The following is a 20465-nucleotide window of genomic DNA, read 5'->3' on the forward strand; positions in this document are numbered from 1 at the left end:
TTGATTTCTTTCCAGTGCCAAGCTTAAGTGTGGGGCTGTACAGCTGGGTGGTATCCAGCCGTCCCCTTTAGTGGCTGGATCAGTGCCGGAGCAACTGGATGCTGCGACATCGATCTAGCCTCCAGAGAGCGCAAAAAAGGGCATGACAGTCATGGCAGCATGGCTTTGTGATGCCCTTTCGCTGGAGTTGCGCCATGATAGAAGGGCAGGCAGTGTCATGATGCATGTGGATGCTGTGCTGTGGCTCTGCCTATAGGCCGGCACAAAGTGCTGGTCTGTATAGCCCCTAAGTCTCTTTATTAAAGCCTGTGGGGACTAATTTATTTCAGGTATACATGTACATGGTTTAAATTGTTCCAGTTTTTAAAGCTGCTCCTAAGTTTAATGTGTTTTGTCTTTTTCAAATTATTCATGGCTTTAATATGGAAATGTTTAACATTATTTATATTTCACACCACCCTGAGATCCTGTGGTAAAGGGCATGATAGAGGCATTCAGACAAATAAAACAAACATCTTCCTTGCTAGGTTTCCTTTCCCTAATCTTTTGGACCTAACTTCCTTTCTTGAACCTAGGTCTTCCTGTCCCACTCCTCTTTTGTGCTACACTTGCTCCAGTACCACCATCATGACCACCACCATAGGTGTATAATAGCATGTGGCCCTCCAGATGTTGTTGAGCTTCAAGTCTCAGTATTTCTTATCCTTTGCTATGTGGGATATGACATTTGGGAGTTGCAATGCAGCACTTGAGGTGCAGAATACAAGCTCCCTCTTCAGAACCCTTGGGAGAAATAGCTATAGGATGAAGCATTCCCTTCTCAGTGGTTTGTTTTTCTGTCTCATCTTTCTTTCAGGAGAGTCTACGAGTACAGTATCCCCATTCATCCCAGGAGGTGTGAGTGATGGTCAGTGGCATACTGTCCACCTGCATTATTATAACAAGGTACTATCATAGTCATCTATGTGAGCCTGTTTGGGATCTTTAAGGGAGGTCTTTCCCTTGATTCCCTTGAGTACTTTGATTCTGCTGCCCTCAAAGGCATGTTTGGTGGGAACATGAGACAGGACTTTGTCTGTGGCTGCTTCCATGGTGCAGATATTCCTTCTGAGGTCAGCAAGGCTGTTTCTCTCCCTGTTGTCCTTCCACTGGTATGCAAGGACCTTTGTATGAAGATGGGCTTTGAGGAGTAGAATGTTGGCTGAGGTAGGGGCTTGTAGCTGGCATGTAATCTACCTTTTAATCAATGTGTTTTTAAAATTGCTTTCTGATTCAACAGTGTTGTAACATTATATTTTGTTTCATATCCATACCTACTTTAAACATATTTCACAGAGTCATAGAGTTGGAAGAGGCCATGAGGGCCATCCAGTCCAACTCCTTGCCATGCAGGAATACACAATCAAAGCATCCCCAACAGATGTTTATCTAGCGTCTGTTTAAAAACCTCCAAAGAAAGAGACTCCACCAATCTCTAAGGCAGTTTGTCAAACAGGAAGTTCTTCCTCGTGTTTAGGTGGCTGTCATGTCACCTTTTAACCTTCTCTTTCCCAGGCTAAATATGCCCAGCTTCCTAGGTTGCTCCTCATAGGGCATGGTTTCCAGACCTTTCACCATTTTGGTTGTCCTCCTTTAAACATGTTCCAGCTTCTTGAATTGTGTGCCACCAGGAATCCAGGATTGAGTAGAAAAGTAGGCTATAAATGAACAAACAAACAAATAAGCAAGAAATCATAACAAGGCTTGATGTGTTACTGCCGATACATAATCTCTCAACAGCCTGCATAAAATCTTTGAAGAACTCTGCCTGTTTTATTCCACTTCTCCCTATTGGTTCATCTTGGGTTCTTCATAAGTCAGAAACAACTTAAAGGCACACAACAACAATAACAACAACCCCCACCCCCCAAAGTGCAGTGTATTAGTTGGTGACTTCTGTTGTTACCTGTTTGGACCCTGTTGCTCTGCCAGTGCTGCAGCAGAAGAGGATAAAGAGTAGGTTCTGGGTCATGAAAGGCTGGTGGGTGCTTTTGATCCTGGGGGTCACTGCCTTTCTGTTGTCTCCAAATGCCTGGATCCTCTTGGCTCCTGCCGATTCCAGCCATTAGCATTCATAGTGCTTTAAACACAGGGATTTGTGGGTTTGGCAGTCTCAGCATGATGAGGTCCCAAGAAGCCACTCTTCTAATGAGGTCTTTGCTGACAGGGGGCAGGAGGAGATGAGCAGCTGGTGCAATTGTCACAAGCAGCTGCCTGCTTTGCTTAATAAGCTTGGGTCTGAAAGGGGCTGCCCAGGGGAATGGAATGCCACTGGGGGCCAGGGAGGGGGATGCTGAGGGAAAGAGTGGTGGTCTCACCAATGTGGATGTGGCAGAGGCAGTATAGGCAGCATAGGCTGAAGATTACAAGGCAGTGAAAGAGGCAGGATTTCAGGGAGTCTAAGCCACCACAGCAGGGGGAACACAGAGGAGCTGTTCCCTGCAGTGCCCACTTGCTGTGTCCTTGTGTTTGCCTGGCCCTTGTTCTCCCAGTAAGTTAGGATGCATTTTGTAGGCTCAGTAGGTTTCCCATTCTGTTTTTCAAAAAAGCATCATGCTGAATCAGAACAACAAGCAGCCAAAGGGAGCTTAGCAGACAGAGACCTGGCCTGTACATGAGGGTCTAGACCTGGAATCAGTTTGCTGAATATGAGCTCTGACCACAGCCTGCCTGCATGATGGAGGGAAGTGCCCCAGGGAGAAGCTCAGGATTGCTATGTTTCTTATGGCCTTTTGGGCAGAGAAACTAATGAAATGGTATATACCTCACTGGTGAGCTTGAGACCACACATCCACTTCTCCATAGCTTCTATGGCTTTGTGTGTTCAGACAGGGCCTCAGTCTTTCAGTCATTGTGAATATGTGAAACTCTCTCTTGGTACCACTTGGTCCCTGATACTGGAAATGTTGTCTTATTAAAATACATCTTCCAGAAATGTATTTCTGCCAGCAGTGCAAGTAGTCAAAAAAACAAAACAAAACCAAACTTTGCATAGTTCTGCTGCTCATTAGGTGTCATTGCAACATGTTTCAAATTTAAGGTCATGAGCCATGGTTTAGGGTAGTGCTTCTTATGTTATCTGATGTGAAGACTGGCTACATTTTCCTTAATGTACCAGGATGAGTTCTGTGTTTTTGCTCATAGACTACAACTGTTTCTTTCTTTCCTGGACATTCTCTAGTGGCCTACAGCTGATGGCTTTCAGATGTGCAGTGATCCATAGACCACCACTTTGAGCAGCACTGGTTTAGGATAATGCACCAGTTGGGTACATGCAGCAATGACCACCAGAAGCAGGGTAGGAACTCCTTAGTACACACAATGGAATCAGACAACTGCCTCAGATGCTTAATGCTTCTTTTGCCTTGTCATAGTATTAGGTAACAAACGTATTAAAATACAAAGTAAAATAACATCTAAGGTGTTCCTTTGAGCTGCTTACACACTCTTTTCCCTACAAGTGGGAAAGCTTCTGGGGAAGTTTTCCCCCAATCAGACTTCGTTAAGGAGTGGTACCAAAACAGAGGTCTTTATCACACAGGGACAATTGGAAGTAAAACAGTGATTAACCCATGAGAATCATGCATTCGCAATTAAGATTTTCACATGATGTCAGGAGAAATGGCAATTAAAGCAGCATTATCCCAGGAATATCTCATGAAAATTGTGCAATCACAATAAAAGTTTTCACACAATTTCATGATAAAAAGCTATTAAAGCACCATTATTCTGGGAATAACCAGGCAATAAATAGCAACAAATCATTCACGGGAAAATCCCATGAATTATTTTTGGATGTTTATTGCATGGTTATCCCCTGGTTATTCCCGGGATAACGGTTCCTTTATCACACTATGTGTGAAAATGTTAATCGTGTTTTAATCATGATTGCATGATTTTCACGGGATAATCACAGTTTAAATTACCAGTTTTCTCCCTTGTGATAAAGTCCAGAGTTTCACATATTCTTAGTGCAGAGGAGCCTTCTGGTGGAGTCCTGCTGCATGCTGCCACTTGACAGCACTTTGTTTGGGATGGGGAGTTGGCCTTCCCACTCCTGGGAATGTTTCTGAACTCAGGCGTCACTGCTGATGAGCTGGGTTGCCTGCGGGAGCTTCACCCAAGCACACTGTCTTTGTGCCAGCAGACAGTTACTGCTTGCTATCTACTGTGGGAGGCTGCCAGCTTCCAGTGCTGGCAGTGAGTACCACACACTACTGAGAGCTTCTAGTTGTAGATCTCTGAGCCTTTTTTTAAAGGCGCAGGTCCACAAACACAGTGTGGCAAAAATAGGATTGAGGGCACTTGTATCACCTGCTAGTGGATAGCTTGCTCATGAAGAGTTGTAACTGGTATAACTTATCAAAGGAAAGTTAACAGAGGTGCTGAGATCTGTTTGGTGGCCTGGACACCAAAAGCCATGGACTGGAAAACCATGACAGAGGAAGGGTGTGGTACCACCACTGTTCCATGGCCTTTTATTACTCCCTGTCTCGCCCACAGAAATCCATTACTCAGGATCATTTGTGGAAATATTCCTGTGGCCTTTCTTGTCTTGTCTAACACAAATCAACCAAAAGCTAGTAATTAAGATGGTGGGGACTGTAAGGCTAACTATTCAATCCAGAACAGGTTTTTTTTTAATAAAACAATACAGGGGAAATAAGGAAGGTGTATATTTGATCTCTTCCCTAATTAGGTAGGTGTGCTGTCCTTGGCTTATTATGTTAGTGAAAACAAATGCACACTGACTTTCATTAAAACTCTCTGATGGTTTGGTGCTTCTCTCTTGCTGTGGATGAAAAACCCTCAACAAAAGTACTCCTTTTTTATGGCTTAACTTATGACCAACCCTTCATGTTCTGGCAAAGGAGAACAAACCTTGGATTTCCATTCCCTTCCTCTCAAATGGGAATTCTGACAAAATATGCATAGAAAATAAAGCCAATATTAATCTTAGTCCAAGCATGTAAAGGCCTGTGGTATCCTAGAGCATATCTTGCCTCCTTAAGCTTAATGCAGAATCTGGGACAAATTTGAAACAAGGCCTTGTGTTTCCCTTCCACCTTATTCCATAAACAGGATGCTTCCTCATTAGGACAAGGGGCATGCTGTTTCCCCCCACTGAACCCCACAAAAACTGGGGAACATCTTAGCCTATGGCTAATCCAGCCTTTCTTTCACTTTTGCTGAAAACAAGCTTACCTCTTGGGATTTCTCAGTAAATGGGCCATAGAACAAACATGGATATATCAGCAGCATGTGCTGTTTGCATTGCCCTGGGCACATTGGCACATCTCATTTTGTTATGTGGCCAGCTGAAATGAATTATGTGCATATTTATGGGAGGCAGAAAGGGGTAGATTCATAGGGAGATTTTCTCCTCTCTTTCTCTGTCTTGGTGGAAAGGACTGTGGGAACTGTGGCTGAATGCAGAACCATTTGCCTAACCATTAATGGGTTTAGGCTCAATCTGCATAGCTGGAGAAACTTAAAAAAAATGAATGTTCAGAATGTGGATTGCATAGTTTAGGACAGTTTTCCCTGGCCTGGTTCTATCCAGAGATGTTGGACTACAACTGCTTTCCTACCCAGCAAGCATAGTCAATCCTAGTCAGGGTTGATGGACATCATAACAAAACACATCAAGAGGACAATAGCCTGGGAAGGCAGGCTGAAAGAGGGGAAGAGGGTGTGTTTTTATTGACTCAATTCATGGTGGGTTACCTGAGGACATATTACATTACTACAAAACTCTCTGTAATGCAGAAAAAGGAAAGTTTGTCTTCCAAGCTCATGAATGCTTAGATTTCAAAGTAATTGTAATGTACTCAGGCCAAGAATGTAAAAACTTCTCAACTGGTTCCCCAAAGTAAGAACTGCCTGCAAGCAAACAGATCAGGGAAGGCATCTTTATTTTTTGTACATGAGAGCTTGTTTCTGACTACAAAATATGCATGGGTGTGCAAGATACTCTACATATGAATGGTATGGGTGTGCCTCACTTGGCATTTTCTGTCTAAAAGTAGGACCCTGTACTTTCTTAGATGCCTTCATGTGGATTCTGCAGCGAGGGCTACAGTTTATCTGCATGCATGCCATTTATAGATAGGACCATACAGATGAGACTGTTAAGTGTACACTAAAATACAGATTTATTGTGTTCAAAGTATTCAAGGTCTGAGGAGTTGCCCTAGATGTTTCTGCTGCCAGAGGCAGGAGGGAGAATAAGTCATGCCTTAAGCATTGAGCTGAGCTATTTCTCTCTCCTCCCCTGCCCCCCCCCCCGCCATTTTGTTTTGCATGTTCGGTGGGAAGGAGCAGTTCAAAGGCTGAGGGAGGTTTTGAGATGCTTGCCAGTCCCTTGGTGCTGTGCTGTGACCTGTTGCCATGACCACACCCTTCTCTCCTCTCTTCCCCCCCAGCTGCATTTCTCTCCCTTTGTCTAGAGCTGTCCTGTTTCCTTGCCATGGCCTTTGAATTCCTCTCCAAATTCTATAGTCCAGATCTGCACAAAAAAGGCACCAATGACCTGTGTTTTTCTCCTGCCAGGCGTGGAGGCCCTTGGGTTGAACATCAGTTGAGTGGGCAAACACAAAGGGGAGAGAGACAGTCCAGAAGTTCTGGCTGTGTCACTTACACGCCCAAGTGACATTGTACTCTGACAGACTGCAGTTTTTACAACAGCAATCTTTTTGTATTTAATATATATCACATCTTAATATATATAAACTATGCATTTGCTCGGGACCCAATGTAGTGTAATAGTTTGAATGCTGGAAGTTTGAAACCCCACTTGGCCATGGAACCAGTAGCATTACTGGGAGGGTTCAGGGTGTTGGGCACCTTATCGGGGCTGCCGCGGGGCCATGTGTGCAATTCACTTGTGTTTGTGTGTGTGCTCCTGTGCATGCACGCTCCTATGTGGGGTCCGTGTGCCAGACATCCCACCTCCCAGAAACTCTGTCTCCCGCACTGGGTGTCACCAAGTCGGGTGACATCACTGCATGTAACCCTAATAGTTCACTCTCTCAGCTTCAGAGGAAAGCAAGGGCAAACTTGCTCTGAACAAATTCTGCCATAATAAATTCTCCTTAGGCTTGCCGTACGTCAGTGATGACTTGAAGGCACACAACAACAATGTATTTGAAGAGAATTGTAGAAAACTCCCATCCTCATTGGTGCCCACCTATAATGAAATAGAGACATTGCAGTGGGAAGATTGAAGGAATAACTGAAGACTAACTGCTAGAGTGTGATGTTCAAATCTGGGGTTAATTTGGTACTATTCTTTATTCTGTGGTGATATAATATCCAGTTGGAGATTTTTAATTTGATTATGGACACATTAACTTATTAATTTCCCTCAAAATAATTGAGCTTTAATTTTTGCTCATTGTTATTCTGTGCCTTCAAGTCTTTTCTGACTTGTAGTGACCCTAAGGCAACCCTATCATGGGGTTTTCTCTGCAAACTTTGTTCAGAGGGAGTTTGCCCTTGCCTTCCTTTGAGCTTGAAAGAGTGTGACCTGCCCAAAATCAGCCAGTGGGTTTCCATGGCCAGGTGGAGATTTGAACCCTGGTCTGCCAGAGTCCCAGACCAATTATCAAACCGCAGTACCACCCTGGCTCTCAATTCTTGTCTATTTTTATGACATTCAACTCTTTTTCTTCTTTCCATGTAAATTTAAGAATGCTGTTCTGCTTCTTAACTAGGACTGCCATATAGAACACTGGTGAAGGCTTCTGTAACTTTAATGGTTGTGGAGAAGCAGGATTTCAGTAGATGTTGTTTAAGACTCACTAAAGTGTGCAATGTTGTATATGTTTGGATTAAACCCTGAACTTGGGTGCACAGTTTTTGATAGTATTTCCATAGCTGAGGGTGGTGTGCCAATTATCTGTGTTCCTTGAGATGTTTGTGCAGTGTGCACATATTATAGTCATATATGTGTATTTTCTATGCATCTGAAAGATAGATGAGACAGAATTTAGCATAATGAGAATTTCAGATTTACCTTTTTAGGAGAAAAAAGAGAGACTTTTAGCCTTTATTGCTACAAGGCTTATAAACCACAATTCTACTGGGAGGGAAGAGGCATCAGCGATGCTGATTGCATGATGCCACTTCCATAGCTGCCCTGTGTCCCCCCCCCCCCATCCCTTTTCATTCATGAGGAAAACCCATGAATGAACTGCCAATCGCACAATGCCATGGATGCAGAAAGCCATTCCTGGGGCACTTGCATGATTGGCAGTCATGTGGTATCACTATCCCCTTCTCCCCCTTACCTTCCAACCCCTAGCTGTTTTTAACATCCCTCCCCACCCACCCCCAGTTTTTGTGCAATTCGGGAGCCTTGAAGCCTCAAAAAATTTTTGAAAATGTTTTAAAAAGATTAAATCAGTGCTGCACAGCCTTGGAATTGCACAAAAAAGTTGATGTAAAAAAACAAAAAAACAAAACAAAACCATGTTGAGTAAATAACGAGGGAGAGAGGGCAGGATTAAGGGAAAGGACAGGAAGAAAGTGCAATGGGAGCAGCAACCCCAGTCATGCGAATAATAATAATAATAATAATTATAATAATAATAATTTATAGCCCGTCTTTTCACAGGGAATCAAGGCGGGTTACAACATCTAAAAACAGTGTTTTACATATCAAATTTAGTTAAAATCAATGAAAGAAGTGTGATGATGGCTGCTCAAAACTGTTATGTTGCCATTTTATTTTTGCTTACATGATAGCAGAATGAAAGGGGCGGGTGTGATAATGTCCTGTGAGACATGTGGAAACAGGTGGGCGATACCTGCTAATTGTTCAATATTAGTGACTGTATTAGTATCTTGGATCTATTTCAATAAATCAGATTATTTAGTTCTCCCTAGGGGTGTATACACAATGCACAGTTTTATTGCAAATTCATTATGTAGAACAAGTTCCAGTTCTGTTGTTACAACTGGTAATGTTTGTTAGAATTTCTTCTTCATATAGAAATGGTGAAATAACAAAGGAGAAATTCTGTCCCCTTACCACTCTGCTTGTTCAGTGCTCAGCATCATAGATGTGTAGAGTGATTCAGAAGTATCTGACCCCAACATTCTGCTGCTATCTTAGCAGTTTTTCTAGAGTGTTCAGTAGGTATGCTATGTCTTTTTAACGCAGAAGCAGGAACTGGCTCTTGTGTATCATGCCAATATACTGAAAGTTGATTAGGAAAGCATGCTAAAATGATATATTCTAGGGATGGTCTGTATTCTGAGCAGGGCAGCAGGGTGTGTGTGTGTGTCCCTTCTGTGCAAGATGGAAGGGCATTGTATGGTTGTTTTTTCCCCTTGCTTTGAAAGCTTGCAGACAATGTCCTGCTCTTCCCTCTTCCCTACTTGATTGTGCTACTATGAGGTTAGGTAGCCTTTAACTGGCAGCCTTGATGTGTTCCAACCAAGTTCTGCTTTTTCTTCACAGCCTGTCATGGGGATGTCTGGAGTTCCACAGGGGCCTTCTGACCATAAAGTAGCTGTTGTGACAGTGGATGACTGTGACACATCAGTGGCCTTGAAGTTCGGTTCTCTCCTAGGAAACTATTCTTGTTCAGCTCAAGGAATGCAGTCGGGGACCAAGAAGTGAGAACTTTGCGTGCACTATAAATATACTTAATGAGTTTGTAGCAATGAATTAAGGAATAGGCAGGGTTAAATCTGATTCCACAGGGATTATTGTTCAGTGGGGAAATGCTGTCATTATGGTTGTGGAGAGAGTGCAGAAATGGGAGGTAGAGCTCTCCCACTGCCATCCTTTAGCTTATAGGGGGTCTGATACGGTGGGCAGGCAGTGTGTTACTGGTTGCTGCCATTTTTGTAGCAAGGTAACCTGCCCAAGCCACCCCTGTCATAAATTAATGACTAATTTGAGATGTTAACACTGATTTCCTCAAGAGTATATAATATGCTGCACTTTGGACAGCATCATTTTTCAATGTTGAGCTCCTGTGCTCTTTAGTCTTCCCCTGCTACCTTCATCTACGCAGTGATCCCCAAAGTATGCCCTTCAAGATATTTTGAACTTCAGCTACCAGAAGCCTCAGCCATGTTGGCCAATAGTCTGGGATTCTGGGGGCTGAAGTCCAAAATCCCTTAAAGAGCACAATTTGGGGACCACTGAACATTATAGTTCTCTTTTGCTAAAATCTCACCCCCCTTACCCTTTGTTTAGTTTCTTAGTGTCTCCAACATCTCCAATTATATGTAACTTTGGTGCTTTTAGACAGCCTTATACTGAAGCACTGCAGCTGAACTAGTGAATCTTTCTATTAAGATCAGTAGGTGTCCCTTAATGAGCCGTTCCCTCTTTCATCCATGTCTCTCCTGAGTAATATTCATTTTGGCTTCCCAGGTCATTGGATCTGACTGGTCCACTGTTATTAGGTGGTGTTCCTGACCTCCCTGAGAACTTCCCGGTGAGAAACAGGCATTTTGTAGGCTGTATGCGGGACTTCCTGATTGACAATCGAGAGGTGGACATGGCCGATTTCATTGCCAACAATGGGACTGTGCCTGGTATGTGGGCTGGGGAGTAAGGTGGGTAAAGGATTTGAAGGGTTAACCTGATGGTGGGATTGCTGTGGTTGGCCCTCACAAAAAAAGCTCCCAAGAAAAATGCAGTAGTGTTTTGCCATGCCATTTGCCATCAACAGTGTTTTGTGGTACAGCAGGATTTTAAGAATGGGCTTCAGCCCTGATCCTGCTCATCATTATTCTTATTAATCATTTCACTCTGTGATCCTAGTTTGTGGGAAATCCTTTTTTGCCATTGCCCCTTCCAGTACAATCTCACATTCTCCTTCTAGGCTGTTCAGCGAAGAAGAATGTTTGTGACAGCAACACATGCCATAATGGTGGCACATGTGTCAACCAATGGAACACCTTCAGCTGTGAATGTCCCCTGGGATATGGAGGCAAGGACTGCAAGCAAGGTAAAGGACTGAGACTATGAAAGAAGGGGGACTTTGAGAGCATGGAAGCTATGGTGAAGCTGTTTGAACATCAGTCACCTGGGAAACTAGAACAGTTGGATGGGAGGGTTTTTGCTGACTCTTTCTTTTCAGAGTATTTTGAATAAGGTGTGGAATGTGAACAGAAGATCTCTTGACTGCTTCCTGCTTCCTAGGGATATGTGCACTGGTTTAGGAGTGTGTGCTCTGAGAAATGTTTGTTGTCACTGCCAGATACTGTATGGGAGAAGGACACTATTTCTGCCTTGCTTCAAGAAAGGATAGAAAATGTGCATTCATTATTAGATAGGGAAGAACTGTGACTCAGAAATGTTGGATATAGAATTGGTGTGGTGGTCCTAGGTGTGAGAGTGAGAGGCAACTCACACATTCTTGCTAAGGCCTGGGAATGTAGGTAAACAGGAACTATTATTTGTACAGCTGCATGGGGCAAGAACCATTATACTGTGTGTTCTAATAAGGTTGTGTTCAGCCATCCATTAAAAGCAGGCAAAGATCAAGTCAGGGAATGGATGAGACAGAACCAAAAGCCAGACCCTTCTTTAGGGAGGTGGCTGTCATGTTACTAAAGTATCTAGTAGTAGGACAGGTTAATGGTCTCATCTGTTAGCCCATCCCTTCATTGCCTCCCCTTCTTAATTTTTCTGTTCTGTGCTATTCCAATCATTTTCTACTGGAAGGGACAGGGGATTGATTAATATAGAATGCCTATTCTGGAGCTTCCAGTTGTCTAAGAACCCAGTTAGCAGCTTCAAGAAACCCAATGGGACCCTAGTGACTAGGAGTTAGCAAGTAACTCCTACTTTCTGTGTTGGAGGCTTAACAACAACAACAACACTAATAAATGGCTGGTAGTAATAAAACACAGATTCGATTCATTCATCTGGCAGATTCACTTTGTGCAAGTTAAATTATAAATGCTTTAAGGTGTGTAGATACTGGTTCGTTCTATGCATACCTCCAGAATCCATTTTTATTACTAAACCTCTTTTTATTTTGCCTTTTTAAAAAAAATGCTTTGGAGTAGGAATCAGGATTTGCTCAGCCCACATGAAAAGAAAACAAGAAAGCACAGCCCCCATGACTTGTTCTACCCATGCAGCATGAGTAAATCCTGCTTTTAACCTTCAATGCACTGGAACACTCTTCTAGAACTGGGAGGAGTTGCTGTGCAGGTACACTACATGTACATCATGGTAACTCCTAGGGTATGGCAGCTTCTGGTCTTGTGGGCCATGAGAATAAATTCATTAGGGAATTTTAATATGTGAATATCAAGAGGAAAGCTCATCCTACAATGAAAACATAAGATTACTGATGGGTCAGACCTAAGTCTAGTCTGGTCCAGAAATTTCTTTCCATGTTGTTCAAACAGATGCATGCAGGAGAGCTGCAGGCAAGAATGGGGAGGACAGCTATCTCCTGTTTGTGCTCCCCAGCAACTAATATACTGCATCTGATACTGGAGGTAACATATAGGCTGAACCTGCACGGCTATGGAATTCTGGGATTTATAGTTTTGTGAACTATTTAGCATTCTCTATCAGAAATCCCTGGTGACACAACAAATGACAAGTTCCAGGATTCCATAGGATAAGCCATGACAGTGTCAGACTGCATTATTTCTATAGTGCAAATGCAGCCATAGATTCTTAGACTTTTACCTTTATAATTTATAGAGATACTATATAGACAAAAACATTTTTAATGGTTGGTTTTAATTTTATTTTATAGATTTGGTCATTTTTAAAAACGTCCTATCATCCAGAGTGCTGGAGACATGCATGTAATTTGTAAGAAGGACAACTGGGAGTTTCAAGCACAAATATATCTCAGGAGGCAAATGCAGCCAATGGGCCTTGTGTTGTTACCCTTGCCATAGGCAATGACCAGAAATCTTAACACACATCCTCTCTTGGATCTATTTCCATTTTAGTCCCAGATAACTTTTCACTTATAATAGGTTCAGGTGTTATTTTTTCCTCAGCAAAAGCCATTTCAATTTCAAGATTTGGTGCAGAGAAACTTCTATTTAGAGACTTTAAAGAGCCTATTCTATCTAAGGACCAATCCAGAATAGGTGCTACAAGTGATGATGTTATTTCCTTAGTTTATTTTTTATTTATTTAGTTCCCATAGGATTTGCCTCTACATTAAATTGAGAGCATCTATGGTGGGATTTGCATCTGCAATTAGTAAAGTATTGAGTTATTTTTGATTGCACAACTTTCTCTTTTAGGAAGTAGTTTGAGAATGAAGAATGTTCCAAAGTTATCATATCCTCACTATTCATGTTTGTATTTTCTTATTAACAGTGGCAATATTGTTAGGGTCCCACTTATGGTCAATTTTTCTCGGAGCTGTCTGAAACTGGGTTTAGGTGGTCATAAGTTTATGTAAGCTTAACATCAGGTATTCAAGAGTGTACACATAAGACTATTATATCTAATGTGCCCTGTCAATTTAGGTTTCATAAAGAATGTGTATGGTAAAATGATTTTATAAGTTAAAAGTTAAAAAGATTCAGATATGATCAAGTAGGTCCAACAACAATAATCATATATAATACCCTTTATACAGTAACCTTTCTAAAAGCATAAATGAGTTAAAAGAGTTAAAATAATTTCCATAGGCAGAAAAAATACAAACGGGCTGCGTTTGGAGGACCCACGCCTCCGCCTCTGGCGTGCCCAAGGCCAAACGCCAGAACTCCTCCTCTGCCGCTGGGTTCTTCTCAGAGCAGGTGTTGGTGGAGGTTTTTTGTAGTCTCAGGCTGCATTTGGAGGACCTGCGCTGCCTCTGGCTCCGAGGACTGGGGTGGGGAGGAGGAGAGCTCAGGCGTGCCAAAGGCTATATGCCAGAACTCCTCTTCTGCAGCTGGGTTCTTCTCAGAGCAGGTGTTGGTGGAGGGTTTTTGTAGTCTCAGGATGCGTTTGGAGGACCCGCACCGCCTCTGGCTCCGAGGACTGGGGTGGGGAGGAGGAGAGCTCAGGTGTGCCCAAGGCCAAATGCCAGAACTACTCCTCTGCCGCTGGGTTCTTCTCAGATCCATGTATCATGCACATGTGGAAATTATTTTCTGGTAGCACATACACAGTAGTTCTGAATAATATGCTCCAGTAGTATATATACAGTAGGTCATACTTTTACTGATTAATTTTTTATTTCATCCATTGAAGAAATGGCAAGTCCCCAACGTTTTCTGGGCAACAGCATGGTAACCTGGAGTAACTTGGCATTGGTCATTACACTTCCATGGCACATTGGGCTTATGTTCCGTACGAGGCAGAACAATGGCATCCTCCTGCATGCGGCAGCTGGTCAGCATTCTGCCATCACCCTTGGGGTAAGTTTCAAAATTGGAACAACATCCAACTGTCATCCTATGGCTTAGCGCCCTTAAGAAGTCTGTTTTGTTGTACAAGTAGGAAGTGTGGAGATGGGGGGAGGTCTAGGTTGCAGGTTCCTTGCTCATCCATGAAGGACATAAGAAACAGATATATATAGAGAGATCTTGTAGCACCTTTGAGACTACTGAAAGAAGGAGGTAAGCAGTGTGAGTTCATAGACTTCACTCTACTTTCTTGGATGCATTTAGTCATAGCAGTTGGCAAGACTAAGGAGTTGATTCTCACCTTTCTTCAGGCTCATTTTTCTGGGCATGGATGATGCTCCTTAGGAGAAAGAGAACTTTACCCAGGGATAGCTAGGCTCACTTTGTTCTTATCTCTTTCCCAGTTAAGTGAAGGGCATGTGGTGATGACTGTGTACCGTGCCAACAGCCAAGTCTCAGCACTCCGGCTCCATCAGGTGAAGGCAAATGATGGTGACTGGCACCACTTGCAGTTGGAACTGCACAGCAGCAAGGAACACCCAGAAGCTCACTGCCTAGCCATAATGGCTTTTGACTATGGTCTCCATCAGGTATGGTGAGCGCCAGGGCTCAGAAAGACTAACAGATATTTAGTCCATTGCCTGCAAATCCTCTGGCCCTTAGGACTTTTCTGTCCAGTTCCTAAACATGACCAGTGCTGAGATTAATGGAAAGTAAAATCATTTATGATGTTGATCTGTATTCCCAGACAACAGATTCCCAGAATTCTAGTTCAGTTTATCATCACTTCTCTTCCGGCTAGACCTGAAATTAGGTGTCTTTCCTGGAAACATTTATAATGCCTCCCTCCCCCCTTACCTCATACAAAACCAACACACTGCCCATCCCTGCCTCCCTAGCATTTCTCTTGAACATTAGTCCCCTTATCAAGAAATTACAATGCAGCGATGCCAAGTAGCTGTTTCATCTGTTTTTCCTCCAGGTGGTGGTCAATATCAGCAGTGACTTGCATGGCCTGAAAGTGCGGAACTTAAGCATTGGTGCTGTTCTAGGAGAACAGGGTGAGCTACAGCAAGGCTTCCGGGGCTGTATGCAGGTAAGTGGGGGAAGGATCATGCTGTGATGGCGCTATCTGGTTTGCAAGTAATGCTCCATCATGATGGGTCAGCTATAGGCTTTGGCTTTGCTGTAACCAGTTCTCTCACTTGAGCCTTATGTTTGGTGACATATTTTCAGGGCTAATCTAATAGGCACTGAGTTCAACATTTTGCATAGTATTTTGAGCAAATTGTATGTATGTCACACTTCCTCTAGAAGTCTGTGTGTCTAGTGGAATGTTTATCATGATTTTTATTTTTTATTTTTTTTTTCATTCAGTTGATCACAGAATGTACAGTGGGGAGTGTACAGTTCTCTGTGTAAGTGTATGCATGTGTGTCTAAAAAGCTGGGAGCCTAATTTACCTTTTATTAATGATGATAAGTTCTTATTCTACAGGTCCATTTTGGCAGCATGGCTAAAGCAAGCATGTTAGTAAGTCATAGTCAAAGCTTAGAAATTTTACTCTTTGAATTACAACAGCCTATCATAATTGAGAGATTCTGGAAGCAGGGAGAGTAGTCCAAAAATAAAAAAAGAAGAAAGAAAGAAAGAAAGAAAGAAAGAAAGAAAGAAAGAAAGAAAGGTTTTGTCTGAATTGTATTTTTATCTTTCTCTCTATGCCTGGACAGGAAAGGAGGTGTGATAGAGAGTTCTGTATAAATGGCAGTATTGCATGAGTTAGACAGTCCCATGCAACCTCTTTCTTTCTTTCTTTCTTTCTTTCTTTCTTTCTTTCTTTCTTTCTTTCTTTCTGCACTCACTCACTCACTCACTCACTCACTCACTCACTCACTCGATGACACCATTTCTGGTTTATCCACCATGCAGATGAATGTGAGTTGGGTGTGTGGTCCCTCAGGTCACATGTGAATTGTAGACACCTACATGTACACATAGAGTTCTTCCAAATTCTTTTATTTGGAGGGAACATAGTGCCATCTAGGGGGCGAAATTCTCAGATTGTTCATGGTTGGGTTATTTGCTTGCTTGCTGCCTAATGTCTCCCTGACTTTTTCTCATTACCTATTTATATCCTGCTGTTTTGCTCCTAAAAAGGAGCATACTTGCTATTCAGTCAGCAAATTTCATTCATCATGAGCCATGCCTAAGAACTGGCCTCTCTTAGATGAGGCAGCCTAACAAGCTCCTTCTTTGCTGTCTTTATCCCCAGGGTGTAAGGATGGGTGAGACGTCAGCCAGTGCTGTGGCTCTGAATGTAAACCAGGCTGAGAAGGTGAATGTGGAAGATGGCTGCAGTATCCCAGACCCTTGTGACTCCAATCCGTGCCCTGTCAACAGTTACTGCAATGATGATTGGGATAGCTACTCCTGCAGTTGTGACCCAGGTCAGTGTGAAATAGGGATGATACTGGAAGAGCTTCTTCCCAAGTACTTTTGGAATTATTCTGTGTTGGTGTCCTTCAAAACCACCTTCCCCAATCAGCATCCTTCTTTCAGTTGTATTGGATTATAACTCCCACTGTCCCCAGCCAGCATGCCCATGAATGTGATTGCTGGGAATGGTGAGGGCTGTAATCTTGACATGTTAGAAGGACAGCAGTTGGAAAAGCTGCTCCAAAGCTTGGCCTTGTGTAATGCAATACCACTGGATCAGCTGAATAACCACAATGCCTGTGTGTCACTTGTATGATAGCTCTGAATCAGAATAGCTGTGATACCATTAAGGCAAAGATACACACATACTGTATTGTAATCTACCATTACATTTTATTTCCATTTTTTAAAATTGATAGTGGCACACTATATGGCTAACATGTTTGATTTTCCTTTTAACTCATTTTATTAAAATATTGTAGGTCTTTCTGTTCTTTGGTTTCCTCCTATGCAGTTTATTATTGCTGTGGCTTGATGATTTATAAAATTAACAAACAAAAAAGTAACCCAAACAGTCATGATTCAGATGTAATCTCTGGGTTGTTTTCCTGAGATACTAAGGAATGAAGACAATCCATGAGTGCTTGAATTTTGCAGCACATAGTCTATAGCCTTTCTGATTGTTTCTGGGGTGTTTACATGCCAAAAGTACCATCAGGAGTAACATCCCTTTTTCTTTGGTTAAAAAGGGGTTCAGTCAAGATTCTTGTTCCATCTTTAGTTTAGTCCAATTTTTTATTTATTTGTTGAATCATAGGAAATTAGCCATTGATAACTGAGCATGCAGAGAGGCCCTCTGATAAGCCAGGAACTCTGTGTAGTACTTACTTTGGACAAGTGCCATCCTGCTTGTTCTTTTTCTATCCATTCCTTCCCATGACATTTTGCTATACCTTGAAAGGTGATTGATTCATTTTGCCCTGTCAGACCATGGTGCCTTCCTAGATGTCAGTCACTCAGTTTGTTTTTTCCTGTTCTGATTCAGGCTATTATGGAGACAATTGTGCCAATGTGTGCTCCCTTAACCCTTGTGAACATCAAGCTGTGTGTGCCCGCAAGCCCAGCTCATCTCATGGTTACACCTGCGAGTGTACTGACAACTATTTTGGGCCCTATTGCGAGAACAAGTGAGTTGCCCACTGCCACTCTGTGAAGAGGCACATCTGTGTGCGGCTATGTGTGTGCCTGATAAACTGCCCTTAAGTGTGTGTACCTTACTTATTTGTGGGCAGAAATGGATTCTTGGAGAGCTTATTCCAACAGTAGGTTGATGTGATATTTGTGCCTCAGGGTATTGTGAGTAGGAAGATATATAAGTGGGCAGGTGGGGGGATGAATTTCTAAAGCAGTTCATCTCCATGTGATTGTAAGAGATCAGTCCAGCCAAGTATATCATCTGTGAGGTGGGGGGGGGGGACTTTGTGTGATCCATCATTCATATGAAGGATCCTGGTCATTTTTATGACTTCACACCCATAATATTATTGCATTTTTAGAGAGCACAGTTCTCCTCTAGAGCAAGATGTATGTCAAAACGCACTTTGTTGTACTACAAAGTACAATATTTGCAAAAGCAGATGTCCTGATTTTTTTTTAAATAAACCAAAAACTTCTGTTTGCCACACTGGAAGTGAGGGTACAGATGGCAGACGTCGGGATTTGGGGGGGCGGGAGTCACTTTGTTCCATGTGCCAACTGAAGTCGCTCACCCTTGTGTTAGGAAATTTATGCCCTAATGTACATAAGGGTCCCCTAGATGCAATATGGATTTCTGTTGTGTGGCATAGAAAAGACAATGATCAAGTGAGTATGGCATGTACACATAACATATGATATGGTATTTGTGTGCAGGGAAGAAAAGTTGCTATACCTTGTGTTATTGTAGCACTACTGCCATTCCATAAGAGAAGGGAAGTCTTAATTTGACAAACTTTAAATATTGATATATGTGTGGCAACCCCAACAGTTCTGATGTATTTTGGGTCATTGCCTCTTCTGTAAGAGTTTACAAATTTACATTGACCATCAGCCATGTGGGAGCAAAAGATTTTATGGAATGGTGTCCAGGAGAAGGCACGCCATAGTTCATAACACTCTTGAATCTATACATTAAAGCACATTTAATTTTAAGGCTTTTCTCACATTAGGCTTTTCAGCATTCTATATATTTGCTGCATTTGCCATTGGCAAAGGTTGGAAAGTAATTTTTAAAAAGTAATTTATTCATAATAGTAACTACTACTACTACTACTACTATTATTATTATAAAGAAATGGACAATATTTAAGTAGTTTGTTGCACTGATTGCTGCATGTTCATTATTTTTTGTTGCTTTATTGGGAAGGACTTTAAAACTGATTAGAGAATGACGTAAAACTTGAATAATTCCTGTCAAAATGCCTCTAAAATGTCTCAAAACCATCTTAGAAAACAAATTTTCAAAGTAATCAGAATCTGTTACTTGGGGCCAACTAGCTTACACTTTGTCAACCACTTAGGGAGTGCTTAAGTGCACTGATAAGCGATATAGAAATGTACTTGCTATTGCTATTGCTATTACTTGTTACACTAATCAAATAACTTTGTGCTAACTTGTTGATTTGTTTTTAATGCAACTTGATTACATTTGTGTTACAAATAATAACTAGTAGCTTTGTGCAGGTTCTCATGTTACTTGTTATTTAAATGTTCCCATTAATTATGGCTGATTTTGTACATTGTCCTCCTATATAGGCATATGATATACTGCTGATTTGGCCTATTGATATATTTACAATGATTGTAATAAGTTCTGCAATCTTTTTGTGGCAGACTTGCTCAGCCCTGCCCACGGGGATGGTGGGGACACCCTATTTGTGGACCCTGCAATTGCGATGTCAGTAAAGGTTTTGATCCTGACTGCAACAAAACAAATGGAGAATGTCGCTGCAAGGTGGGCCTAGGCTTATTTTTTGTTCCTGGAATGGGATAGCAGTCCATGCTGAAGTCTGGAGGTGATGAAAGGGGGTGGTGAATTATTAATAGGATGGTTGTTCAATCAGTAATGCATAATGCTTTGCCAGTGTAGTTGTTGGCTTAGGGTTGTGGCTTTTAAACTTTCTACATTCAGAACCATTTCCATGTGAACTTCTCTACTGAAGAACTTTATCAGAGAAGTGTGAGACTTTTTCTTCACAATGTACATTCACTGTGTGTGGTACTGTTCAGGCTTGCTGTACTTGAGACACTGCTCTGCTTGAACTGAGGGAGTATGATTTTAAAAATCATGCAACATTTTACTTAGGTTGTATAATATAATGGAAGAACAATTGTGATAGTCCACTTCTCCTGCAAGAAGGCTTATCTATTGATGCTGATCTTCTCAATGAGAAAACTTGATAAGCTTCCAAGAAATTCCAGTGTTCCCTTAAATACAATTTGAAAATGAGTAGTGTAAGAGGTAGAGATCTTGGGTTAGATACCTGCTCACTGATGCTCATTAGATGTCTCTTAGGTAAATCATTGTCTTGTTCACATGTCACACTATCCATGGCTTAGCATGACATGTACAAGCAGAAATAAGTCACAGTAAATCTTGGGTTACC

At 42.0% G+C, this 20465-nt stretch overlaps 1 protein-coding gene across 1 annotated transcript in view; it reads left to right on the forward strand.

Annotated features, from left to right (window-relative positions):
* The window catches only part of CELSR2 (cadherin EGF LAG seven-pass G-type receptor 2), a 132018-nt gene that overhangs the window by 70405 nt on the left and 41148 nt on the right, over positions 1-20465 (forward strand). The window contains exons 5-14 of the mRNA XM_089518291.1: positions 857-945; positions 9506-9663; positions 10433-10596; positions 10887-11012; positions 14231-14397; positions 14790-14975; positions 15368-15481; positions 16658-16832; positions 17867-18008; positions 19693-19813. Coding sequence (XP_089374417.1) covers positions 857-945; positions 9506-9663; positions 10433-10596; positions 10887-11012; positions 14231-14397; positions 14790-14975; positions 15368-15481; positions 16658-16832; positions 17867-18008; positions 19693-19813 — 1442 coding nt within the window. The remainder of the gene's footprint in view (positions 1-856; positions 946-9505; positions 9664-10432; positions 10597-10886; positions 11013-14230; positions 14398-14789; positions 14976-15367; positions 15482-16657; positions 16833-17866; positions 18009-19692; positions 19814-20465) is intronic.

This window comes from Sceloporus occidentalis, unplaced genomic scaffold (genome assembly GCF_023333645.1).
Source record: "Sceloporus occidentalis isolate IW3139 unplaced genomic scaffold, rSceOcc1.0.p SCAF_3, whole genome shotgun sequence".
In the NCBI taxonomy this organism is placed as follows: Eukaryota; Metazoa; Chordata; class Lepidosauria; order Squamata; family Phrynosomatidae; genus Sceloporus; species Sceloporus occidentalis.